Genomic DNA, 19,933 nt, shown 5'->3' with positions numbered 1-19,933 from the left:
ATAAAGAAAAAGACAGAGAACGATGGCTGGTTTCCGATTGATATATTCCTTCTTCTTGAGCGATTTCTTCACGTTTGACAATCACTCGTCTTGGCTAACTGAGTGATTTTGAATAGTTTCAACGGGTATCGTTCCATTGTTGATATTTCAAGGGCAGTAGTATGTGTATTTCCCATTTAATAGGAGAAAAATCAACGTCTAGTCTATTTGGAAGAGTGCATTCAGAATGAGAGTTGTAAGAACACACAAAAGACACGAAGACATAGGCCTAGGCACATCCATTTTGTACGACACTTCTAGATACAAGAAAGACAAAACTAGAGTTCTATAAAATCATGGAACTGGAGGTCTTCTGCTAAAACAAATTTAACGCACGATTTAGGATTCCTTGCATTCGCCGTGTAGATTACTCATTTCAGAACAAATTGGCTCTATTTTTCGGGAAATTAATTCTACAGGGATATTACTACAGTAAATTGGATGGTAGTGAGAATCTGGCAGGCATTTCCCTGGCCCCCCATGGTGACACCCCTCACCTCAGCCCCTCAGCCTCTCACTACACACTATATATTGATTGCTCGTAGAGGTTAGAACCAATTATCTAGCCAGAACTTCAAAACGTTACCCTCTCCGAACTATATTTTTGACAAAGTGAGTCATGCGTTTTGGTACTTACAGGATGTTTTTTAAGGTTCAGAAGGTTAATTCAGTCTGTCAGCACCGGGAGGTGGTTTAGAGTGGATCATCATCACAGACTGAAGGAGGCAAACATGGCATTGATTAAGATGCTTTAATTAATTTTCATCCCTCCACTGATGGCAATATAACATCAGGATTAGCATTACCACTACAGTTCCCCTGTGGTGTGTGTGTCTGCATGTGTTCTCCCCTATGAGTAAACAGATGGTGACTCACAGCGCAACATTAGGATCTGCTCATGATGTGCTCCTCATAAAGTTCATCTCATGAACCATTGACACCTGACGCTAATCTACTATGCTCTGATCAAGGCTGGCGCTTTAGCTTGTGGCACTCTTCTGAAATGTTGATAAAGTTGTAACGGTTTGAAATGCTACTGTTCTGGTCCGTAGCCCTGGGCTGCTCACTGATTCTCAATGACTCTGGGTCATTATGGCTGCCGCTGCCAGCAGTAATTAAAGGGATACTGAAAGGAGCTCTGTCCTTGGGCCTCCTCTCCCCTCCCCTCCCCTCCTCTCCCCCCCCCCCCCCCCCCCTCCCGCTGGAGGCTGACTGACTGACATGGTTTACTAGATTCACCAGTGTGATTGGCATATCAATTGGGGCCGAGGTAGATTAAATGCCCTTAATCATTATTCAAATTTGTCTCGCCCAACACCCAAAGTACCCATGGCAAATTGTCGGGTACGGTTATAGCTTTTGAATGTTCGGTGATGCGTAGAGCCAAGAGGGCAAGGCTCTTAAGGGGACATGCTGCTCATCAAAAGTAACGTGACTTTGAGTGTTATTTGTAATTTCATAGTCAGGTCACCCTTTTGAACTTATGAAAATCCCAAATTTGTCAAGAAGCAAAACAAAAGTGAATGAAAATAGCAACGCCAGAGGGACATCTGGAGGTCGTGGAAGGTTAGAGGCTTTTCTCCCCAATACCCAGATCAGTGGTACGAACAACACAAAGAAGCCTCTGGAGAAATATTCAACAAGCTCTGTTGTTTTTCCTCCCTCACTCACCCATCGGCCAGAGGACAACTCTTGATGAATACATCCAGATTCTAATTCTTTTGTGGAAACGATTTGTTTTGTTTTTTGTTTGTTTTATTAACTCACCAATCCTCCCACAAGGCATGACACTGAATTCTTATGTCTCTTTTGTACCACTCTTGACAAAATCATAATTCAATTGCAACCAGGGTCTTCCATACCCTGTCAGGCTTAAAGAAGCCTTTATCTTAGCAAACGACTGACAGTCAACTGTGAAAAGCGCGTGTTTTTCTCCCTGACACAGACAGCACACCCACACCGTTTGCCTTTGTTAACAGTATTGTCCTAGTCTGATCATTAATGCATTTGGAATTAGCTCTGTGTGTTGGCAGGAGACTGGATACTGAGACTCCTGCTGGGTTTGATTGTACAGTGGAAGGAGAGAATGGGAAACAAAAGAAACCAACCAGTGTGTTTGTGTGACTTGTTTAGCCAATGCGAAAGCGAAAGCATTACATAACATGTCAAAACAGTGGCCTATTAGTTTGCCTGACAACACTGTTGTGATTGCAGTGAGTAGGGGGGTCATTTAAGGAAACTACTGTGGTTTGAATCCGGATGTGATCTCCAATTACATTGAAATGTAAAGCATGTCAAGCATGACGTGAAATGGGAATATTCCCAGAGGTGGCTGGCTCTCTGCCATGGTGTGAGAAGTTATTTGTCCATAACACATCAGAGATCACATCAGAGATCACACACAGAGAGAGAATGAGAGAATGAAAGAGAGAGAGAGAGAGAGAGAGATGTGTATCATCATCATCTCAAATGTTGTATCATTCAGGTCTTAGCAGCACGGCTGGGTACGTTAAAACTGTATGTACTGTAAACGGTACAGAGATGTTTGTACTGCATATCTGAACAGATCAGAGGTCAAAGCCCCTCAAATGAAACTTCCTCGACTGGCCAAAGAGAGTCTTCCCACAGATTGATGCTTGAGAGAGCATTATAGTCCTTCCATTTGAGAGAGCATTATTGTCCTGCCATTTTACAGCATCTGTATTGTCGGCCTCATCTGTGGGTTTCAGTTGCTTGTTTTTCTCTTGCGCTCTACTTGTCTCTATTTCTCGCTCTCCCTCCCCATCTCTCTCCTGCAGCAGTGTTTCTCTGTAATGAGCTTGTCGACAGGACGATATGATTCCAGGAATTAAAACAGCATTTCTCACTTTGATCACCCTACATTTTTAGCGAATCTCGCTCTCCCTCTCTACTTACCTTAATATATTTTTTCTCTCTCTCTATCCCCACCCCTCTCTCTCTCTCTCTCTCTCTTTCTCTCTCTCTCTCTCTCTCTCTCTCTCTCTCTCTCTCTCTCTCTCTGTCTCTCTCTCTGTCTCTCTCTCTCTCTCTCTCTGTCTCTCTCTCTGTCTCTCTCTCTCTCTCTCTCTCTCTCTTGCTCTCTGTCTTCTATTTGTGCTTGGGGGATTGCTGCTAGATGGAGAGTTAATGAAGAAAGCTTGTTTCAGAGCAGACTGGTAAACTCTGACAACACATTTGCTCTGTGCTGCTGTTAATTATCACCAACACAATCCGCTTTGATGCCTGACTGATCCCAAACCACTGTATCAGTTTAACATGCATATTTAGCACCACACTTCCAAACCTCTGTAAATCGACTGTATCTTTGTATGATTTGCATAAGCTACACAGTAGGGATCAGTGGCTGGTATTTGTTCTTTATGGGAGCTCCGAAGCAGCTAAATCTTTTACTGAAACCTTCAAGCCCATCCCATCCTTCAAGCCCATCCAAATACATCCAATACATCCTTTCTACTGCTGTTCTTCTGTATTGGTTCAATGCGTTCTTTCACCTGTGCCACAGGAGACTCAAATCCCAGGTGTGATATGAGTCCTACCAACACACCTGCATAGGTGGTGTTTTAAAAAAATCAAAGACATATGACGCTATTAAGAATGTAATCATCTCGCATGGCTTCTGGTGCTGTAGGAGGATGATAATGCTAGCTATCAGGCAGATTTGTTATGTAATGTAATGAGATATCAGAGGGAGCGATAACAGCCCAACGCACTCAGCAGGGAAGCAGGAACACAAACACTCACTCACACATGCAGTACATGACATCACACCCAGTCCCAGCCTGTTTTCTGTTATACCAGAGAGAGAGCGGGAGAGACAGAGAGAGATGGAGAGAAGAAACACCGTGCCAATTGATTATGCTATATGCTGAATGACTCTCGAGTGTTGCTCACACAGAACAAACTGACTGAACTTTGAAGAGTGATAAATGAAAGAGAGAGGGGAGGAGAGAGAGGCAGAGGCGAGAAAGGAAGAAAGGAGAGAGATGAGAGGAATGAAAATAGCAAGGTTGGGAAGGGAGGAGGAAAGGTAGAAGGGAAAGGGAGAAGCGATGTGGAGGGAGAGAAGCATTTTTAATGTTATTCTAGCTCTCCAATCGTCCTTTATCTGTGTGTGTTTTGCAAAAAGCCACACATTTGTTCTTGAAATGACCTCCAGGCAGGCTAACTCCAGCTCATTGATTTAATCAGACTTATTGGGATGTTGCTGCGGAGACCGGAGTAGCAGACTGGAGTAACACACCAGGGCCATTGTAGAAGTATTTACCCTGAGCACAAATCTAAATGAAAATCTTCGCAAACATTGGCTCTCACTGACGGTAGACAAGCTAGGCTGGCCATTTGAGGGTCTCCCTCAGGGCGGTGACATCTCTGTTGCTTTAGTCACGATAGCATTCACTGCAGTCCCATTGGCACAGGTGTCATTTCAGCGTCTAGCGTTGATTTACATTTGGTTGAGTTGTCAACTAGTGTGAATTAAAAAGAAAAAAAATCATTTTGAAATGTCTCCCTGACTTGATGACTATTTGCAAATCCAATCAGTTTTCCATGTTGATTCAATGTCATCACATTGAATTGCTTTATTGAAATGATGTTGAAACCGCGTTGATTCAACCAGTCAGAGGCCTCATGCCCTAAGGAGGAACAGGACTATGTGCCTCCTCAGATTTGTCCTGTTTAAAATAGTTGTTGTTGTTGTTGTTCCCAATGTCCCACTCTTATAACTAGCTACCAAGCTGCCATTTCAGGGTATCAATGAATTTAGAGTATCTAGCTAGTCTAACTATCTTAGCTGGCATGTCTGCTGGCAAGTTTGGTAGACTTTAGAAAAGCAAGTACATAAGCAAGTACATAAGTCTCACATTCCTTTCAATCTTTCACCAAGATTTTAGCAGAAGCAGAGAAGCAGAGAAGCAGAGAAGCAGAGAAGCAAAAAAGCAGAAGCAGAGAAGCAGAAGCAGAAGCAGAAGCAGAAGCAGAGAAGCAGAGAAGCAGAGAAGCAGAAGCAGAGAAGCAGAGAAGCAGAAGCAGAAGCAAAGAAGCAGAAGCAGAAGCAGAAGCAGAAGCAGAGAAGCAGAGAAGCAGAAGCAGAAGCAAAGAAGCAGAAGCAGAAGCAGAAGCAGAAGCAGAAGCAGAGAAGCAGAGAAGCAGAGAAGCAGAGAAGCAGAAGTAGAAGCAGAGAAGCAGAAGCAGAAGCAGAGAAGCAGAGAAGCAGAAGCAGAAGCAGAAACAGAGAAGCAGAGAAGCAGAGAAGCAGAAGCAGAGAAGCAGAGAAGCAGAAGCAGAAGCAAAGAAGCAGAAGCAGAGAAGCAGAAGCAGAGAAGCAGAGAAGCAGAAGCAGAAGCAGAGAAGCAGAAGCAGAAGCAGAGAAGCAGAGAAGCAGAAGCAGAAGCAGAAACAGAGAAGCAGAGAAGCAGAGAAGCAGAAGCAGAGAAGCAGAGAAGCAGAAGCAGAAGCAAAGAAGCAGAAGCAGAAGCAGAAGCAGAAGCAGAAGCAGAAGCAGAGAAGCAGAGAAGCAGAGAAGCAGAAGCAGAGAAGCATATCCAGTTACTTTAAATCAACAACCACCAGGATACAGCTCAAGAGTTCATAGTATTAAGCATAATGCTTATGGCTCTAGATTGAAGGAAAAAGCTGTTTCACGTGTTTGAAAAATGCAAAATTGTCCAACTTACGGTCGGGGAGGCCTAGCTTCCCTTCGGACCACCCCACAGCCATCCTCACATACTTTTTGTCCCCTCAGATCTCTGGGGTGAATGACGCCTCTGCAATCAGTTTTTTTCCCCCCCAGTGGGTTTGTTTGGTTCGTTGTGGTGCAGCTATAGACTCCCTGTACTGAAGTGTACACACGGCCAAAAACCCAAGACTAAAGAGTCAGCCAAAGCTGCCAATCGGAATGAACCCATTGACCATTGACTTGTGAATGACATCATCTCTCCCTACCTGTCAGCAGTAGATATAGGTGAAACAAAGGATACAGATCGTTAAACAATGTGACCCAAAGGGGCATCATTCTTTTAAACTGTCAATGAACAGAAGTTAGCCACGAATAGACATGGCATAATCAATACAATCCATTTAGTATTGAACAGAATGTCTCTAATGTAGTAAATATAAATATGGAAGTACATATAAGTCCAAATCTGCAACCCAAATGTATTACCTACTGTATGTAGTGCACTACTTTTAACCAGGTCACTACATAGAGAATAAAGTGCTATTTGGGACACGGACAATGTCTTACATGTACTGTAGATCCATACCAATAAGGTTCTGGTGAAAAGTAGTGCACAATAGGAAATAGGGTACCGTGCTGGATATCTGTATCTCTCTTTGGCTTTCCACATCTCAAACTGATTTCAGTGTGTTAGACATCGGGCCATAGCATTCCATTAGCTCTTTAGGTCAAGGCTTCAAGTCACTTAAAGCGTTTGTACGTCTGTATTATTAATGTACCTTCCTACCTCAACACACATGCATGCACAGCAACACACTAGCTGACCTGTTCTGGGCTGTATCTGGTCATAGTGAGGTCAGGGCTGTGTTGGGTTGTAACTTATTCATACTACTACTTAACTACTTAACAAATCAGTGTGTGTGTGGGTTTGTGTGTGTTTTGCTAGGCATTTAGAGGTGGGGAACGTAGGCCCACAGAGCATTCGGAAAGTATTCAGACCCCTTGACTTTTGCCACATTTTCCTACGTTACAGCCTTATTCTACAATTGATCTACACACAATAGCCCATAATCACACATTTTTGCAAATTTATAAAAACAAAAAAACAGAAATACCTTATTTACATAAGTATTCAGACCCTTTGCTATGCGACTCGAAATTGAGCTCAGGTGCATTCTGTTTCCATTTGATCAACCTTGAGATGTTTCTACAACTTGATTGGAGCCCACCTGTGGTAAATTCAATTGATTGGACATGATTTGGAAAGGTACACACCTGTCTATATAAGGTCCCACAATTGATAGTGCATGTCAGAGCAAAAATCAAGCCATGAAGTCAAAGGAATTGTCCGTAGAGCTCCGAGACAGAATTGTTTCGAGGCACAGATCTGGGGAATGTTACCAAAAAATGTCTGCAACATTGAAGGTCCCCAAGAACAGTGGCCTCCATCATTCTTAAATGAAAGAAGTTTGGATCCACCAAGACTCTTCCTAGAGCTTCCCAAACTGAGCAATCGGGGGAGAAGGGCTTTGGTCAGGGAGGTGACCAAGAACCCGATGGTCACTCTGACAGAGCTCCAGAGTTCCTCTGTGGAGATGGGAGAACCTTCCAAAATGACAACTATCTCTGCAGAATTCCACCAATCAGGCCTTGATAGAGTGGTCAGACGGAAGCCACTCCTCAGTAAAAGGCACATGACAGCCCGCTTGGAGTTTGCCAAAACTGGTCTGATGAAACCAAGATTTAACTCTTTGGCCTGAATGCCAAGTGTCACATCTGGAGAAAACCTGGCACTATCCCTACAGTGAAGCATGGTGGTTGCAGCATCATGCTGCAGGGGTGTTTTTCAGTGGCAGGGACCGGCAGGTTCGAGGCAAAGATGAACGAAACAAAGTATAGAGACATCCTTGATGAAAACCTGCTCCAGAGCGCTCAGGACCTCAGACTGGGGCAAGGTTCACCTTCTAACAGGACAACGACCCTAAGCACACAGCCAAGACATCGCAGGAGTGGCTTCGGGACAAGTCTCTGAATATCCTTGAGTGGCCCAGCCAGAGCCCGGACTTGAACCCAATCGAACATCTCTGAAGAGACCTGAAAATAGCTGTGCAGCAACGCTCCCCATCCAACCTGACACAGCTTGAGAGGATCTGCAGAGAAGAATGGGAGAAACTACCAAAATACAGGTGTGCCAAGCTTGTACCGTCATACCCCAGATGATTCGAGGCTGTAATTGCCTGCAAAGGTGTTTCAACAAAGGACTGAGTAAAGAGTCTGAATACTTGTAAATGAGATATTTCAGTTGATCATTTTTTATAAATTAGTAAACATTTCTAAAAACCAGTTTTTGCTTTGTCATTATGTTTTTTTTGTGTAGATTGATGAGGAAAAACAACTATTTATTACATTTTAGATTAAGGTTGTAACCAATTCTTTTAAATATCAGTATCTGTTGCTGTGTGGGAGGCAGCCTGTATGAGGAGCTGATCCATCATCTATAATGATGGATCAAAGTTTCGCATGGCTGGACCCTCACACCCAACAATGTGTGTGCATGCATGCGCGTGTGCCTGCATGCGTGGGTGGGTGGGTGTGCGTGCGTGTGTGCACACGCCTCGGTGGTAACATGGTGTACAGAACACAGCTGACTTCTACATCTCCTCGTCTCTTTCATCTCCCCCTTTCTACTCGTCTAGTATTGGATCTGTACCTTCTTTGCCATCCTTTTAACCTGCAGCCCTTCTTCTCTCGTAATTCCTCCAACCTTCATTCTGCCTCACATTTCATCTCGTTTATACTCATATAGCCTTCAATCTTTACCTCCTTTTACCTAATCTAGTAGCGTAGTGTTCAGTCCGGTGTTAGCTGTATTTTACTTGGAGTGTGTGGCATAACCTTTAGTAAGGGCCGATCAAATGTCCCGCATTCATTTCTACTTATGTGATCATATGAAGTGATCTGTACAATACCATGTCTTTATTTGATTGGCAAATGTGACATTTGAAAGAAAATATATAATATGTTGTGATGTTTCAGCTGTATTCTGTTGCTCTATCTGGCTCTCCTCTCTTGGTTTGATATGTTGTAAACTCTCTGTCCTCTCCACTACTTACTGTGCCTGGTTCCTTCTGTATTCTAGGTGAAAAGCATTGGCCCGTCCGCTCCCAAAGCCACCATGGTAGGAATGGCCGTTGTGTGTGGAATAGGTAAAGGTTGCTCCTAACCACTGATACACGGTCAGAGCTTATATCAACTTCCTAATAGTTAGGCTAGGATTGGGGCTAAGGTAATCTGATCCTATATCTGTGGTGAGCGGTGACTTTTACCTTGAGTGTTCTGTGTCTCTCCTTGACCTCTATCTGACCTTTAACCTTTGACCTCTAGCTCCTGTCACTGTGTGTGGTGGATCTTGTGTGACATCTGTTTGTGTACATTCGCTGCAGACCATCTAGATCAGTGTCGAGTCAATTGCAAAGATGAGGAGTTTATCTTGTCTTATTGAAATATCTCAAACATATTGTGAAACTTTTGAAAAAGCGAATTCCTTAATTAAATTCACCCACAGTGGATTTGCAAGGTCTATCAACCAAAGAGAAAATCTCAAGCACAACTAACCCATAGTGGCACTTTCAGTGACCCCTGACCACAAAGTGGCAATCAAAAGATGAGCTATTGCGTAAAAAATATATTTTTTAAAGGACTATTAGTAGGCTATAAGGCGATCTTAGTGGAAATGGAAATGAGAAAATCTCTTGATGATTTTCATTGCAGTTGACCTGACAAGTAAAGTGGTTTTCTATTCCATCGTGTTGTGCCTTAATAAGCCCAAGCTGTCCCATACTGTCCGTCTTTTCCTAACCTACTGTACCATCAGGCCTGTGTCAAAACAGTGTTTTCTCTCAAATACATTAAGTGTGCTTGGTTTAGCTCACCCAGCACACTGGATTGGTATTGTTGGCACTTTCGGGACTATCTAATTGGTTCCACTAAACCAAGTGCAGCTTAAGTCTTTGAAGGGATAAAAATACTATTTATACCCAGGTCCTAGCTACTGTACTATACCATGTATGTATGTATGTATGTATGTTTGTTTGTTTGTTTGTTTGTATGTGCTATGCTCCTGGACTCTTTCAGTCCTCAACATACCAAGAGGAGTTCTCTAGAGGTACGGATAAAGGCAGCTTTGAATGATGTTACTTCTTATTACTTAAAGAAGACATCAGATAAATCTGTGCTTATCCTTGCTAGCGACACTACAACCCTTCTCCTGTCCTCACAACCAACAGTCTGAAGGACTACGAGGGAGCTGGTATGTAAAAAAGAATTTACACAGAGAGAGATATTACTTTATTATACTGAACAAAAATATAAATGCAACATGTAAAGTGTTGGTCCTTGTTTCATGAGCTGAAATAAAAGATCCCAGAAATGTTCCATACGCACAAAAAGTTTATTTCTCTCAAATTTTGTGCACAAATTTGTTTATATCCCTGTTTGTGCGCATTTCTCCTCTGCCAAGATAATCCATCCACCTGACAGGTGTGGCATGTCAAGAAGCTGATTAAACAGCATGATTATTACACAGGTGGACCTTGTGCTGGAGACAATAAAAGGCTACTCTAAAATGTGCAATTTTGTCACACAACACAATGCCACAGATGTCTCAAGTTTTGAGGGAGCTTGCAATTGGCATGCTGACTGCAGGAATGTCCACCAGAACAGCCACCCAGACAGCTGATGAAACCGAGGGCTATTTCTGTCAAAAGCCCTTTTTGTGGGGATAAACCCATTCTGATTAGCTGGGCCTGGCTCCCAAGTGAGTGGCAGCCTATGCTGCGCCCCTGCCCAGTCATGTGAAATCCATTGATTAGGGTCTAATACATTCAATGATATGAACTGCAACTCAGTAACTTCGTACGCATGTTGCGTTTATATTTTCTGATCAGTATAGTTCTAACGGAACAGTTGGGGTGTGAAAATATGAGGATGAGGTATTTTTTTCCATTTACTGAATCCTGAAATATTGTCTATTCTTCTTGGTCCCATGTGATTTGAGGAAGCCAAGGCATAGTGGTGAACATCATTATCTTCTGCGTTGTCTAGAGAGACTGTGAGGTCTCTCAAGGTCTCTGTAAATGTCAGCGAAACTCTGGCCCCGGAGGTCTAGAATACAATTTTTTTTTTTTTTAAGTCTTATAATGTGACAACACAGGGTCACTCTGGTAGATGATTGTTCAGCGTCCATCATATTGCTAAATGAACACACATTTGTCACCAAAGATTGGCATTTATAGCAGCAAGTAAGCCTTAAATGCCTTTGGGTTATTGAGAGAGATGAGACACTGACAATGGAATGCTCCCTACCATTCTAAAACTGGCACTTACATTTCAGTTAATTAGCAGATGCTCTAAACCAGAGCGACTTACAGGAGCAATTAAGGTTCAGTACCTTGCATATTTTTTACCTGACTGTAACGTCATGATGTAAAATTTCTCCACCTCCCTGCCCTTCTCCGCTGATTGCTCAGTTTGGGAAGCTCTAGGAAGAGTCTTGGTGGATCCAAACTTCTTTCATTTAAGAATGATGGAGGCCACTGTTCTTGGGGACCTTCAATGTTGTAGACACACCCTCTTCCCTCAGCCCTTAAATTAAGTGGATGCTTCTGATGACGTATCATGATGTATGATGAGTATACACTTGCTGGGACAGAGGCGAGGGAGGAAGGAATGATTTTTTAAATGGACCAACCTTGCCCGTAAATTCGTCACTCGTTCATCCTGCGATGATTGTGTTTTCAGCCACCGGTAGCTTGTGGGTGCTTTATATGTGCTACAGTCAAATATGATTGCATGTCTACTTACATTAAATATATAATATATTGTTATAAACTGGGTGGTTCGAGCCCTGAATGTTGATTGGCTGACAGCCGTGGGATATCAGACGGTATTCCATGGGTATGACAAAACATTTATTTTTACTGCTTTAATTACCTTTGTAACCAGTTTATAAAAGCAATAAGGTACCTTAGGGGATTGTGGTATATGGCCAATATACCACAGCTAAGGGCTATATCCAGGTACTCCGCATTGCGTCATGCATAAGAACAGTCCTTAGCTGTGGTATACTGGCTATATACCACACCCCCTCGGGCCTTATTGCTTAAATATACACCTACTGTATGATAGCTAGCAAATTAATTAGCTAAATAACATTAGCCGGCCTAGCTGGAACTTCTGAAGAAGGAAAATGTTTTATTTCTACAATTTCCGAAGCTAACCAAACAAAAGCATCATTACTTTACGAGACGTGTTTGTGCATTAGTAGCACCATTTCTAACTGATTTACATTTGTTTATACTTACACTTGTATGCTGACTCCATCTTGACGTTGAGGTTTTAAGTTTTGGCAGACTTTTCTTAGCGGATGTACAATCATCACGAATTGAATTATGCGGTGTTTCAAGCCCCGAAGTGAACATAATTGTACACTCGCAAACTCCATTAAAAACGAGGGCTGAGGGGCTTACGTTGCAAACTTCCCTTGCTTGGCTAATCATTTGCACCGACGACAAATATGGCCGCGGAGATTCCCCCAAGGGAATGAGGGTATGTGGACGAGGGTGTATCTTTAATAAGTTTGAAACGCAGCCCGGATGTTTCTCTCACACCCTTCCTCGACCTTGAAAAACTGCTCTGTGGGCACGCACATTTGTTTCACACATCTGCCAATCAATGGTGGCCAGGAGTATTGAAGCTTGTTGAGGCGTGAGGTCAGCATATAAACACCCAGACTCGTGCGTCAATGTCCCGAGGGTTGATGTGAAGAGAGATCTTTTGCGATTACAAAGACTTTGGCACTATGGGAGGGTGTGAGAGAAACATCCCCACAAGCTCAGCCATCCACATAAAGAGACGCACGTGCAATTATTGAACTGGAAACATTTTCTCGCTGGGAGAGGTTTTACAACATGACGTCACAATCACAACACAATCAGAATGATTGGGAACTATTTCACGCTGGGAGGATTTTTACATGGCATTCTAGAACAGGCTAATATTACTGGCCCTTCTATATCCTGTAGGCTACTGTATATGATTACCTCTTATAAACAAAATATGTTTGCCCCACTGACTTTAATTATCCCATCAGCTTGCATAGTCTTCTACCAGTTAATCTAGGTCAGGTTCTAAATGATTAGCCTATAGTCTATAAAAGTCTGGCTGTACTTAAGTCTAACACCCAGAGACTTAGGCACACTGAGTCTAAAATGAGTTCTATAGGTCTACATTTGGAGGCAGCAGCATTAGATATAACTTCCTAACCAGTATCGCTGGTGCCACAATTGGGTCAGAAATAAGCTGTTTCCACTGTTGGGATGAGCGGAAGGCAGAACGAGACAGAAGTTCCATCCATTGGTAAAATAAAGTCTCCCCGCCCGCCGTACTGAGTCAAGCTGGCAGTTAACATTTAGCGATTAAATGTTAACACTCTTTGTCAGTTGTTAAATGCCAAGTCCACAGTGGCTCTCAGCCCCATGGCGCGGCGAGGTGGAAAAGAGAGGGAGGAGAGGGGATGAGAAGGGCAGGGTAGATGTGTTGGCAGTGTTTCGATGTCAACAAAGCCAATAGGATAGAGAGACCCCTTGTCTGACACCCTCTCGCACAGGCGCATGTACATACACACGTGTTTATTCAAATACTGAAAAATAAATGGAAGATGCATCTGTGAAAATGTCATTGCACATTATTTAGAACGAAAAGATCAGGCAGGGGTTGAGCAATTACACCAAATGTCATCCTATAATTTTCACTCATATTAAGTGAAATTGTATAGTCAGACAGTCAGGCAATTATGATACCCTTATGATAACCAAATCATCCCAAAACTAAAATGTATACGTGAAAGGGTTCAAATTGCCTGAGAATGTGGAAGTTGTTGCATGACTGTGTTTCCGAACGGTCTTTTGTATGGGGAGGAAAGGAGAAGAGTTTGCGTACACCAACTCTGCTGCACCCCGAGGGGCTCTGGAGGGGATGTTAGGGACCCATCTCTGGGTTGGGTGGAGGAGAGAGAGGGGATAGGGGATAGATACACAGCTGCTCACCCTCTGCTCACTGATGACCTTGTTTGTTTTCTGTTTTTCTCTTTTCAAAGGGAACACTGATGACTGAGGGTTGGAGTGTTCTCATTACTGAGGGTTGGAGTGTTCTCATTACTGAAGGTTGGCGTGTTCTCATTACTGAGGGTTGGAGTGTTCTCATTACTGAGGGTTGGAGTGTTCTCATTACTGAGGGTTGGCGTGTCCTCATTACTGAGGGTTGGAGTGTTCTCATTACTGAGGGTTGGAGGGTTCTCATTACTGAGGGTTGGAGTGTTCTCATTACTGAAGGTTGGTGTGTTCTCATTACTGAGGGTTGGAGTGTTCTCATTACTGAGGGTTGGAGTGTTCTCATTACTGAGGGTTGGCGTGTTCTCATTACTGAGGGTTGGAGTGTTCTCATTACTGAGGGTTGGAGTGTTCTCATTACTGAGGGTTGGAGTGTTCTCATTACTGAGGGTTGGCGTGTTCTCATTACTGAGGGTTGGAGTGTTCTCATTACTCAGGGTTGGAGTGTTCTCATTACTGAGGGTTGGAGTGTTCTCATTAGAGGGTTGGCGTGTTCTCATTACTGAGGGTTGACGTGTCCTCATTACTGAGGGTTGGCGTGTCCTCATTACTGAAGGTTGGCGTGTCCTCATTACTGAAGGTTGGCGTGTCCTCATTACTGAGGGTTGGCGTGTCCACATTACTGAAGGTTGGAGTGTTCTCATTACTGAGGGTTGGAGTGTTCTCATTACTGAGGGTTGGCGTGTTCTCATTACTGAGGGTTGGCATGTTCTCATTACTGAAGGTTGGCGTGTTCTCATTACTGAGGGTTGGTCCTCATTACTGAAGGTTGGCGTGTTCTCATTACTGAGGGTTGGCGTGTTCTCATTACTGAAGTTTGGCGTGTTCTCATTACTGAGGGTTGGCGTGTTCTCATTACTGAGGGTTGGCGTGTTCTCATTACTGAAGGTTGGCATGTTCTCATTACTGAGGGTTGGAGTGTTCTCATTACTGAGGGTTGGAGTGTTCTCATTACTGAGGGTTGGCGTGTCCTCATTACTGAGGGTTGGCGTGTCCTCATTACTGAAGGTTGGCGTGTCCTCATTACTGAAGGTTTGCGTGTTCTCAGTACTGAGGGTTGGAGTGTTCTCATTACTGAGGGTTGGAGTGTTCTCATTAGAGGGTTGGCGTGTCCTCATTACTGAGGGTTGGAGTGTTCTCATTACTGAGGGTTGACGTGTCCTCATTACTGAGGGTTGGCGTGTCCTCATTACTGAAGGTTGGCGTGTCCTCATTACTGAAGGTTGGCGTGTCCTCATTACTGAGGGTTGGCGTGTCCTCATTACTGAGGGTTGGCGTGTCCACATTACTGAAGGTTGGAGTGTTCTCATTACTGAGGGTTGGAGTGTTCTCATTACTGAGGGTTGGCGTGTTCTCATTACTGAGGGTTGGCATGTTCTCATTACTGAAGGTTGGCGTGTTCTCATTACTGAGGGTTGGTCCTCATTACTGAAGGTTGGCGTGTTCTCATTACTGAGGGTTGGCGTGTTCTCATTACTGAAGGTTGGCGTGTTCTCATTACTGAGGGTTGGCGTGTTCTCATTACTGAGGGTTGGCGTGTTCTCATTACTGAGGGTTGGCGTGTTCTCATTACTGAAGGTTACCTTAGCATGACTCTCCTTCAAACTGGAAGCGTGTCCTCATTACTGAGGGTTGGCGTGTCCTCATTACTGAAGGTTGGCGTGTCCTCATTACTGAGGGTTGGCGTGTCCTCATTACTGAGGGTTGGCGTGTCCTCATTACTGAGGGTTGGAGTGTCCTCATTACTGAGGGTTGGCGTGTCCTCATTACTGAAGGTTGGCGTGTCCTCATTACCGAGGGTTGGAGTGTTCTCACAGGATGTCATTAAAATTAAGGGGAAGTTTAGAAGGATTCTTAAGCCCTGAGCTTTAACAATGTGCTCAGATTGCCGCATCCAGTTTGAAGGAGAGTCATGCTAAGGTATTTATTGGTGGGCTATACATTACTAGGTGTTTATGCACCAATTGTGCCATATTAGTGCAGTTATCAAATCAAATCAAATTTTATTTGTCACATACACATGGTTAGCAGATGTTAATGCGAGTGTAGCGAAATGCTTGTGCTTCTAGTTCCGACAATGCAGTAATAACAAGTAATCTAACTAACAATTCCAAAACTACTGTCTTGTACACAGTGTAAGGGGATAAAGAATATGTACATAAGGATATATGAATGAGTGATGGTACAGAGCAGCATAGGCAAGATACAGTAGATGGTATCGGGTACAGTATGTACAATGAGATGAGTATGTAAACAAAGTGGCATAGTATAGTATAAAGTGGCTAGTGATACATGTATTACATAAGGATACCGTCGATGATATAGAGTACAGTATATACGTATGCGTATGAGATGAATAATGTAGGGTAAGTAACATTTATATAAGGTAGCATTGTTTAAAGTGGCTAGTGATATATTTACATCATTTCCCATCAATTCCCATTATTAAAGTGGCTGGAGTTGAGTCAGTGTCAGTGTGTTGGCAGCAGCCACTCAGTGTTAGTGGTGGCTGTTTAACAGTCTGATGGCCTTGAGATAGAAGCTGTTTTTCAGTCTCTCGGTCCCAGCTTTGATGCACCTGTACTGACCTCGCCTTCTGGATGATAGCGGGGTGAACAGGCAGTGGCTCGGGTGGTTGATGTCCTTGATGATCTTTATGGCCTTCCTGTGACATCGGGTGGTGTAGGTGTCCTGGAGGGCAGGTAGTTTGCCCCCGGTGATGCGTTGTGCAGACCTCACTACCCTCTGGAGAGCCTTACGGTTGAGGGCGGTGCAGTTGCCATACCAGGCGGTGATACAGCCCGCCAGGATGCTCTCGATTGTGCATCTGTAGAAGTTTGTGAGTGCTTTTGGTGACAAGCCGAATTTCTTCAGCCTCCTGAGGTTGAAGAGGCGCTGCTGCGCCTTCTTCACGATGCTGTCTGTGTGAGTGGACCAATTCAGTTTGTCTGTGATGTGTATGCCGAGGAACTTAAAACTTGCTACCCTCTCCACTACTGTGCCATCGATGTGGATAGGGGGGTGTTCCCTCTGCTGTTTCCTGAAGTCCACAATCATCTCCTTAGTTTTGTTGACGTTGAGTGTGAGGTTGTTTTCCTGACACCACACTCCGAGGGCCCTCACCTCCTCCCTGTAGGCCGTCTCATCGTTGTTGGTAATCAAGCCTAACACTGTTGTGTCGTCCGCAAACTTGATGATTGAGTTGGAGGCGTGCGTGGCCACGCAGTCGTGGGTGAACAGGGAGTACAGGAGAGGGCTCAGAACGCAACCTTGTGGGGCCCCAGTGTTGAGGATCAGCGGGGAGGAGATGTTGTTGCCTACCCTCACCACCTGGGGGCGGCCCGTCAGGAAGTCCAGTACCCAGTTGCACAGGGCGGGGTCGAGACCCAGGGTCTCGAGCTTGATGACGAGCTTGGAGGGTACTATGGTGTTGAATGCCGAGCTGTAGTCGATGAACAGCATTCTCACATAGGTATTCCTCTTGTCCAGATGGGTTAGGGCAGTGTGCAGTGTGGTTGAGATTGCATCGTCTGTGGACCTATTTGGGCGGTAAGCAAATTGGAGTGGGTCTAGGGTGTCAGGTAGGGTGGAGGTGATATGGTCCTTGACTAGTCTCTCAAAGCACTTCATGATGACGGATGTGAGTGCTACGGGGCGGTAGTCATTTAGCTCAGTTACCTTAGCTTTCTTGGGAACAGGAACAATGGTGGCCCTCTTGAAGCATGTGGGAACAGCAGACTGGTATAGGGATTGATTGAATATGTCCGTAAACACACCGGCCAGCTGGTCTGCGCATGCTCTGAGGGCGCGGCTGGGGATGCCATCTGGGCCTGCAGCCTTGCGAGGGTTAACACGTTTAAATGTCTTACTCACCTCGGCTGCAGTGAAGGAGAGACCGCATGTTTTCGTTGCAGGCCGTGTCAGTGGCACTGTATTGTCCTCAAAGCGGGCAAAAAAGTTATTTAGTCTGCCTGGGAGCAAGACATCCTGGTCCGTGACTGGGCTGGGTTTCTTCCTGTAGTCCGTGATTGACTGTAGACCCTGCCACATGCCTCTTGTGTCTGAGCCGTTGAATTGAGATTCTACTTTGTCTCTGTACTGGCGCTTAGCTTGTTTGATAGCCTTGCGGAGGGAATAGCTGCACTGTTTGTATTCGGTCATGTTACCAGACACCTTGCCCTGATTAAAAGCAGTGGTTCGCGCTTTCAGTTTCACACGAATGCTGCCATCAATCCACGGTTTCTGGTTAGGGAATGTTTTAATCGTTGCTATGGGAACGACATCTTCAACGCACGTTCTAATGAACTCGCACACCGAATCAGCGTATTCGTCAATGTTGTTATCTGACGCAATACGAAACATCTCCCAGTCCACGTGATGGAAGCAGTCTTGGAGTGTGGAGTCAGCTTGGTCGGACCAGCGTTGGACAGACCTCAGCGTGGGAGCCTCTTGTTTTAGTTTCTGTCTGTAGGCAGGGATCAACAAAATGGAGTCGTGGTCAGCTTTTCCGAAAGGGGGGCGGGGCAGGGCCTTATATGCGTCGCGGAAGTTAGAGTAACAATGGTCCAAGGTCTTTCCTCCCCTGGTTGCGCAATCGATATGCTGATAAAATTTGGGGAGTCTTGTTTTCAGATTAGCCTTGTTAAAATCCCCAGCTACAATGAATGCAGCCTCCGGATAAATTGTTTCCAGTTTGCAGAGAGTTAAATAAAGTTCGTTCAGAGCCATCGATGTGTCTGCTTGGGGGGGGATATATACGGCTGTGATTATAATCGAAGAGAATTCTCTTGGTAGATAATGCGGTCTACATTTGATTGTGAGGAATTCTAAATCAGGTGAACAGAAGGATTTGAGTTCCTGTATGTTTCTTTCATCGCACCATGTCACGTTAGTCATAAGGCATACGCCCCCGCCCCTCTTTTTACCAGAAAGATGTTTTTTCCTGTCTGCGCGATGCGTGGAGAAACCTGTTGGCTGCACCGCTTCGGATTGCGTCTCTCCAGTAAGCCACGTTTCCGTGAAGCAAAGAACGTTACAGTCTCTGATGTCCCTCTGGAATGCTACCCTTGCTCGGATTTCATCAACCTTGTTGTCAAGAGACTGGACATTGGCAAGAAGAATGCTAGGGAGTGGTGCGCGCTGTGCCCGTCTCCGGAGTCTGACCAGAAGACCGCCTCGTTTCCCTCTCTTTCGGAGTCGTTTTTTTTTTGGGTCGCTGCATAGGATCCACTCCGTTGTCCTGTTTGTAAGGCAGAACACAGGATCCGCGTCGCGAAAAACATATTCTTGGTCGTACTGATGGTGAGTTGATGCTGATCTTATATTCAGTAGTTCTTCTCGACTGTATGTAATGAAACCTAAGATGACCTGGGGTACTAATGTAAGAAATAACACGTAAAAAAACAAAAAACTGCATAGTTTCCTAGGAACGCGAAGCGAGGCGGCCATCTCTGTCGGCGCCGGAAGTCTTAGCATTAGTGTTAAGGTGTTAACTTACCACTTATCTCCACTGACGTTACCCACCGTTTTATCACCACCACATTCCTGGATGTCATGATTTGTGTGATAGGATAAGTTATGTCAGGATAGTGAGTCAGTGTTGAGCCATCTGGGTGTTAATATGCAGGCTCACATGTGCTGTATCAGGTGTGAAAATACTGATTAATATTAATATGATGCAATATGTGCCTACAGGAAGAGAGATGATGTCAAATACCTCACGGAACCACACAAGCCCGCATAAATCTGGGTTCATCATCTCATTTTGTTTGGAATGCTGAAAACGTGACTGCCAGTCATGACAGACAAAGTGCACAGCTGCGTCATCAAGTTGCAGACAGACAAAATACCCATTTTATCCATTTAGATTGGAGACCTGGTTAACCTCTCAATCAGGAATAATCAATATACAGTGTAGTTATATACTCAGTCCCTGTGCTTATCTCCTTCTCTCCTTATCACATTCAGCTGGCAGAACCAATAACTGATACAGCTAATAGGCAGGCGTCTTTAAAATGACTTAAATCCAACA

The 19,933-nt window shown here is 44.3% G+C and overlaps 1 protein-coding gene across 10 annotated transcripts in view; it reads left to right on the top strand.

Annotated features, from left to right (window-relative positions):
• The window catches only part of shisa6b (shisa family member 6b), a 74,464-nt gene that overhangs the window by 36,698 nt on the left and 17,833 nt on the right, over positions 1 to 19,933 (top strand). For 6 of the 10 annotated variants that reach the window (XM_021575587.3, XM_090212243.1, XM_090212242.1 and 3 more), the window contains exon 5: positions 8,874 to 8,912. The exons of the other annotated variants lie outside the window; for them this stretch is intronic. In XM_021575587.3, coding sequence (XP_021431262.1) covers positions 8,874 to 8,912 — 39 coding nt within the window. The remainder of the gene's footprint in view (positions 1 to 8,873; positions 8,913 to 19,933) is intronic. 10 annotated transcript variants of the gene reach the window in all.

This window comes from Oncorhynchus mykiss, chromosome 20, assembly GCF_057628025.1.
Source record: "Oncorhynchus mykiss isolate SJ-2025 chromosome 20, ASM5762802v1, whole genome shotgun sequence".
In the NCBI taxonomy this organism is placed as follows: domain Eukaryota; kingdom Metazoa; phylum Chordata; class Actinopteri; order Salmoniformes; family Salmonidae; genus Oncorhynchus; species Oncorhynchus mykiss.
This window is presented reverse-complemented; position numbering and strand designations above follow the sequence as displayed.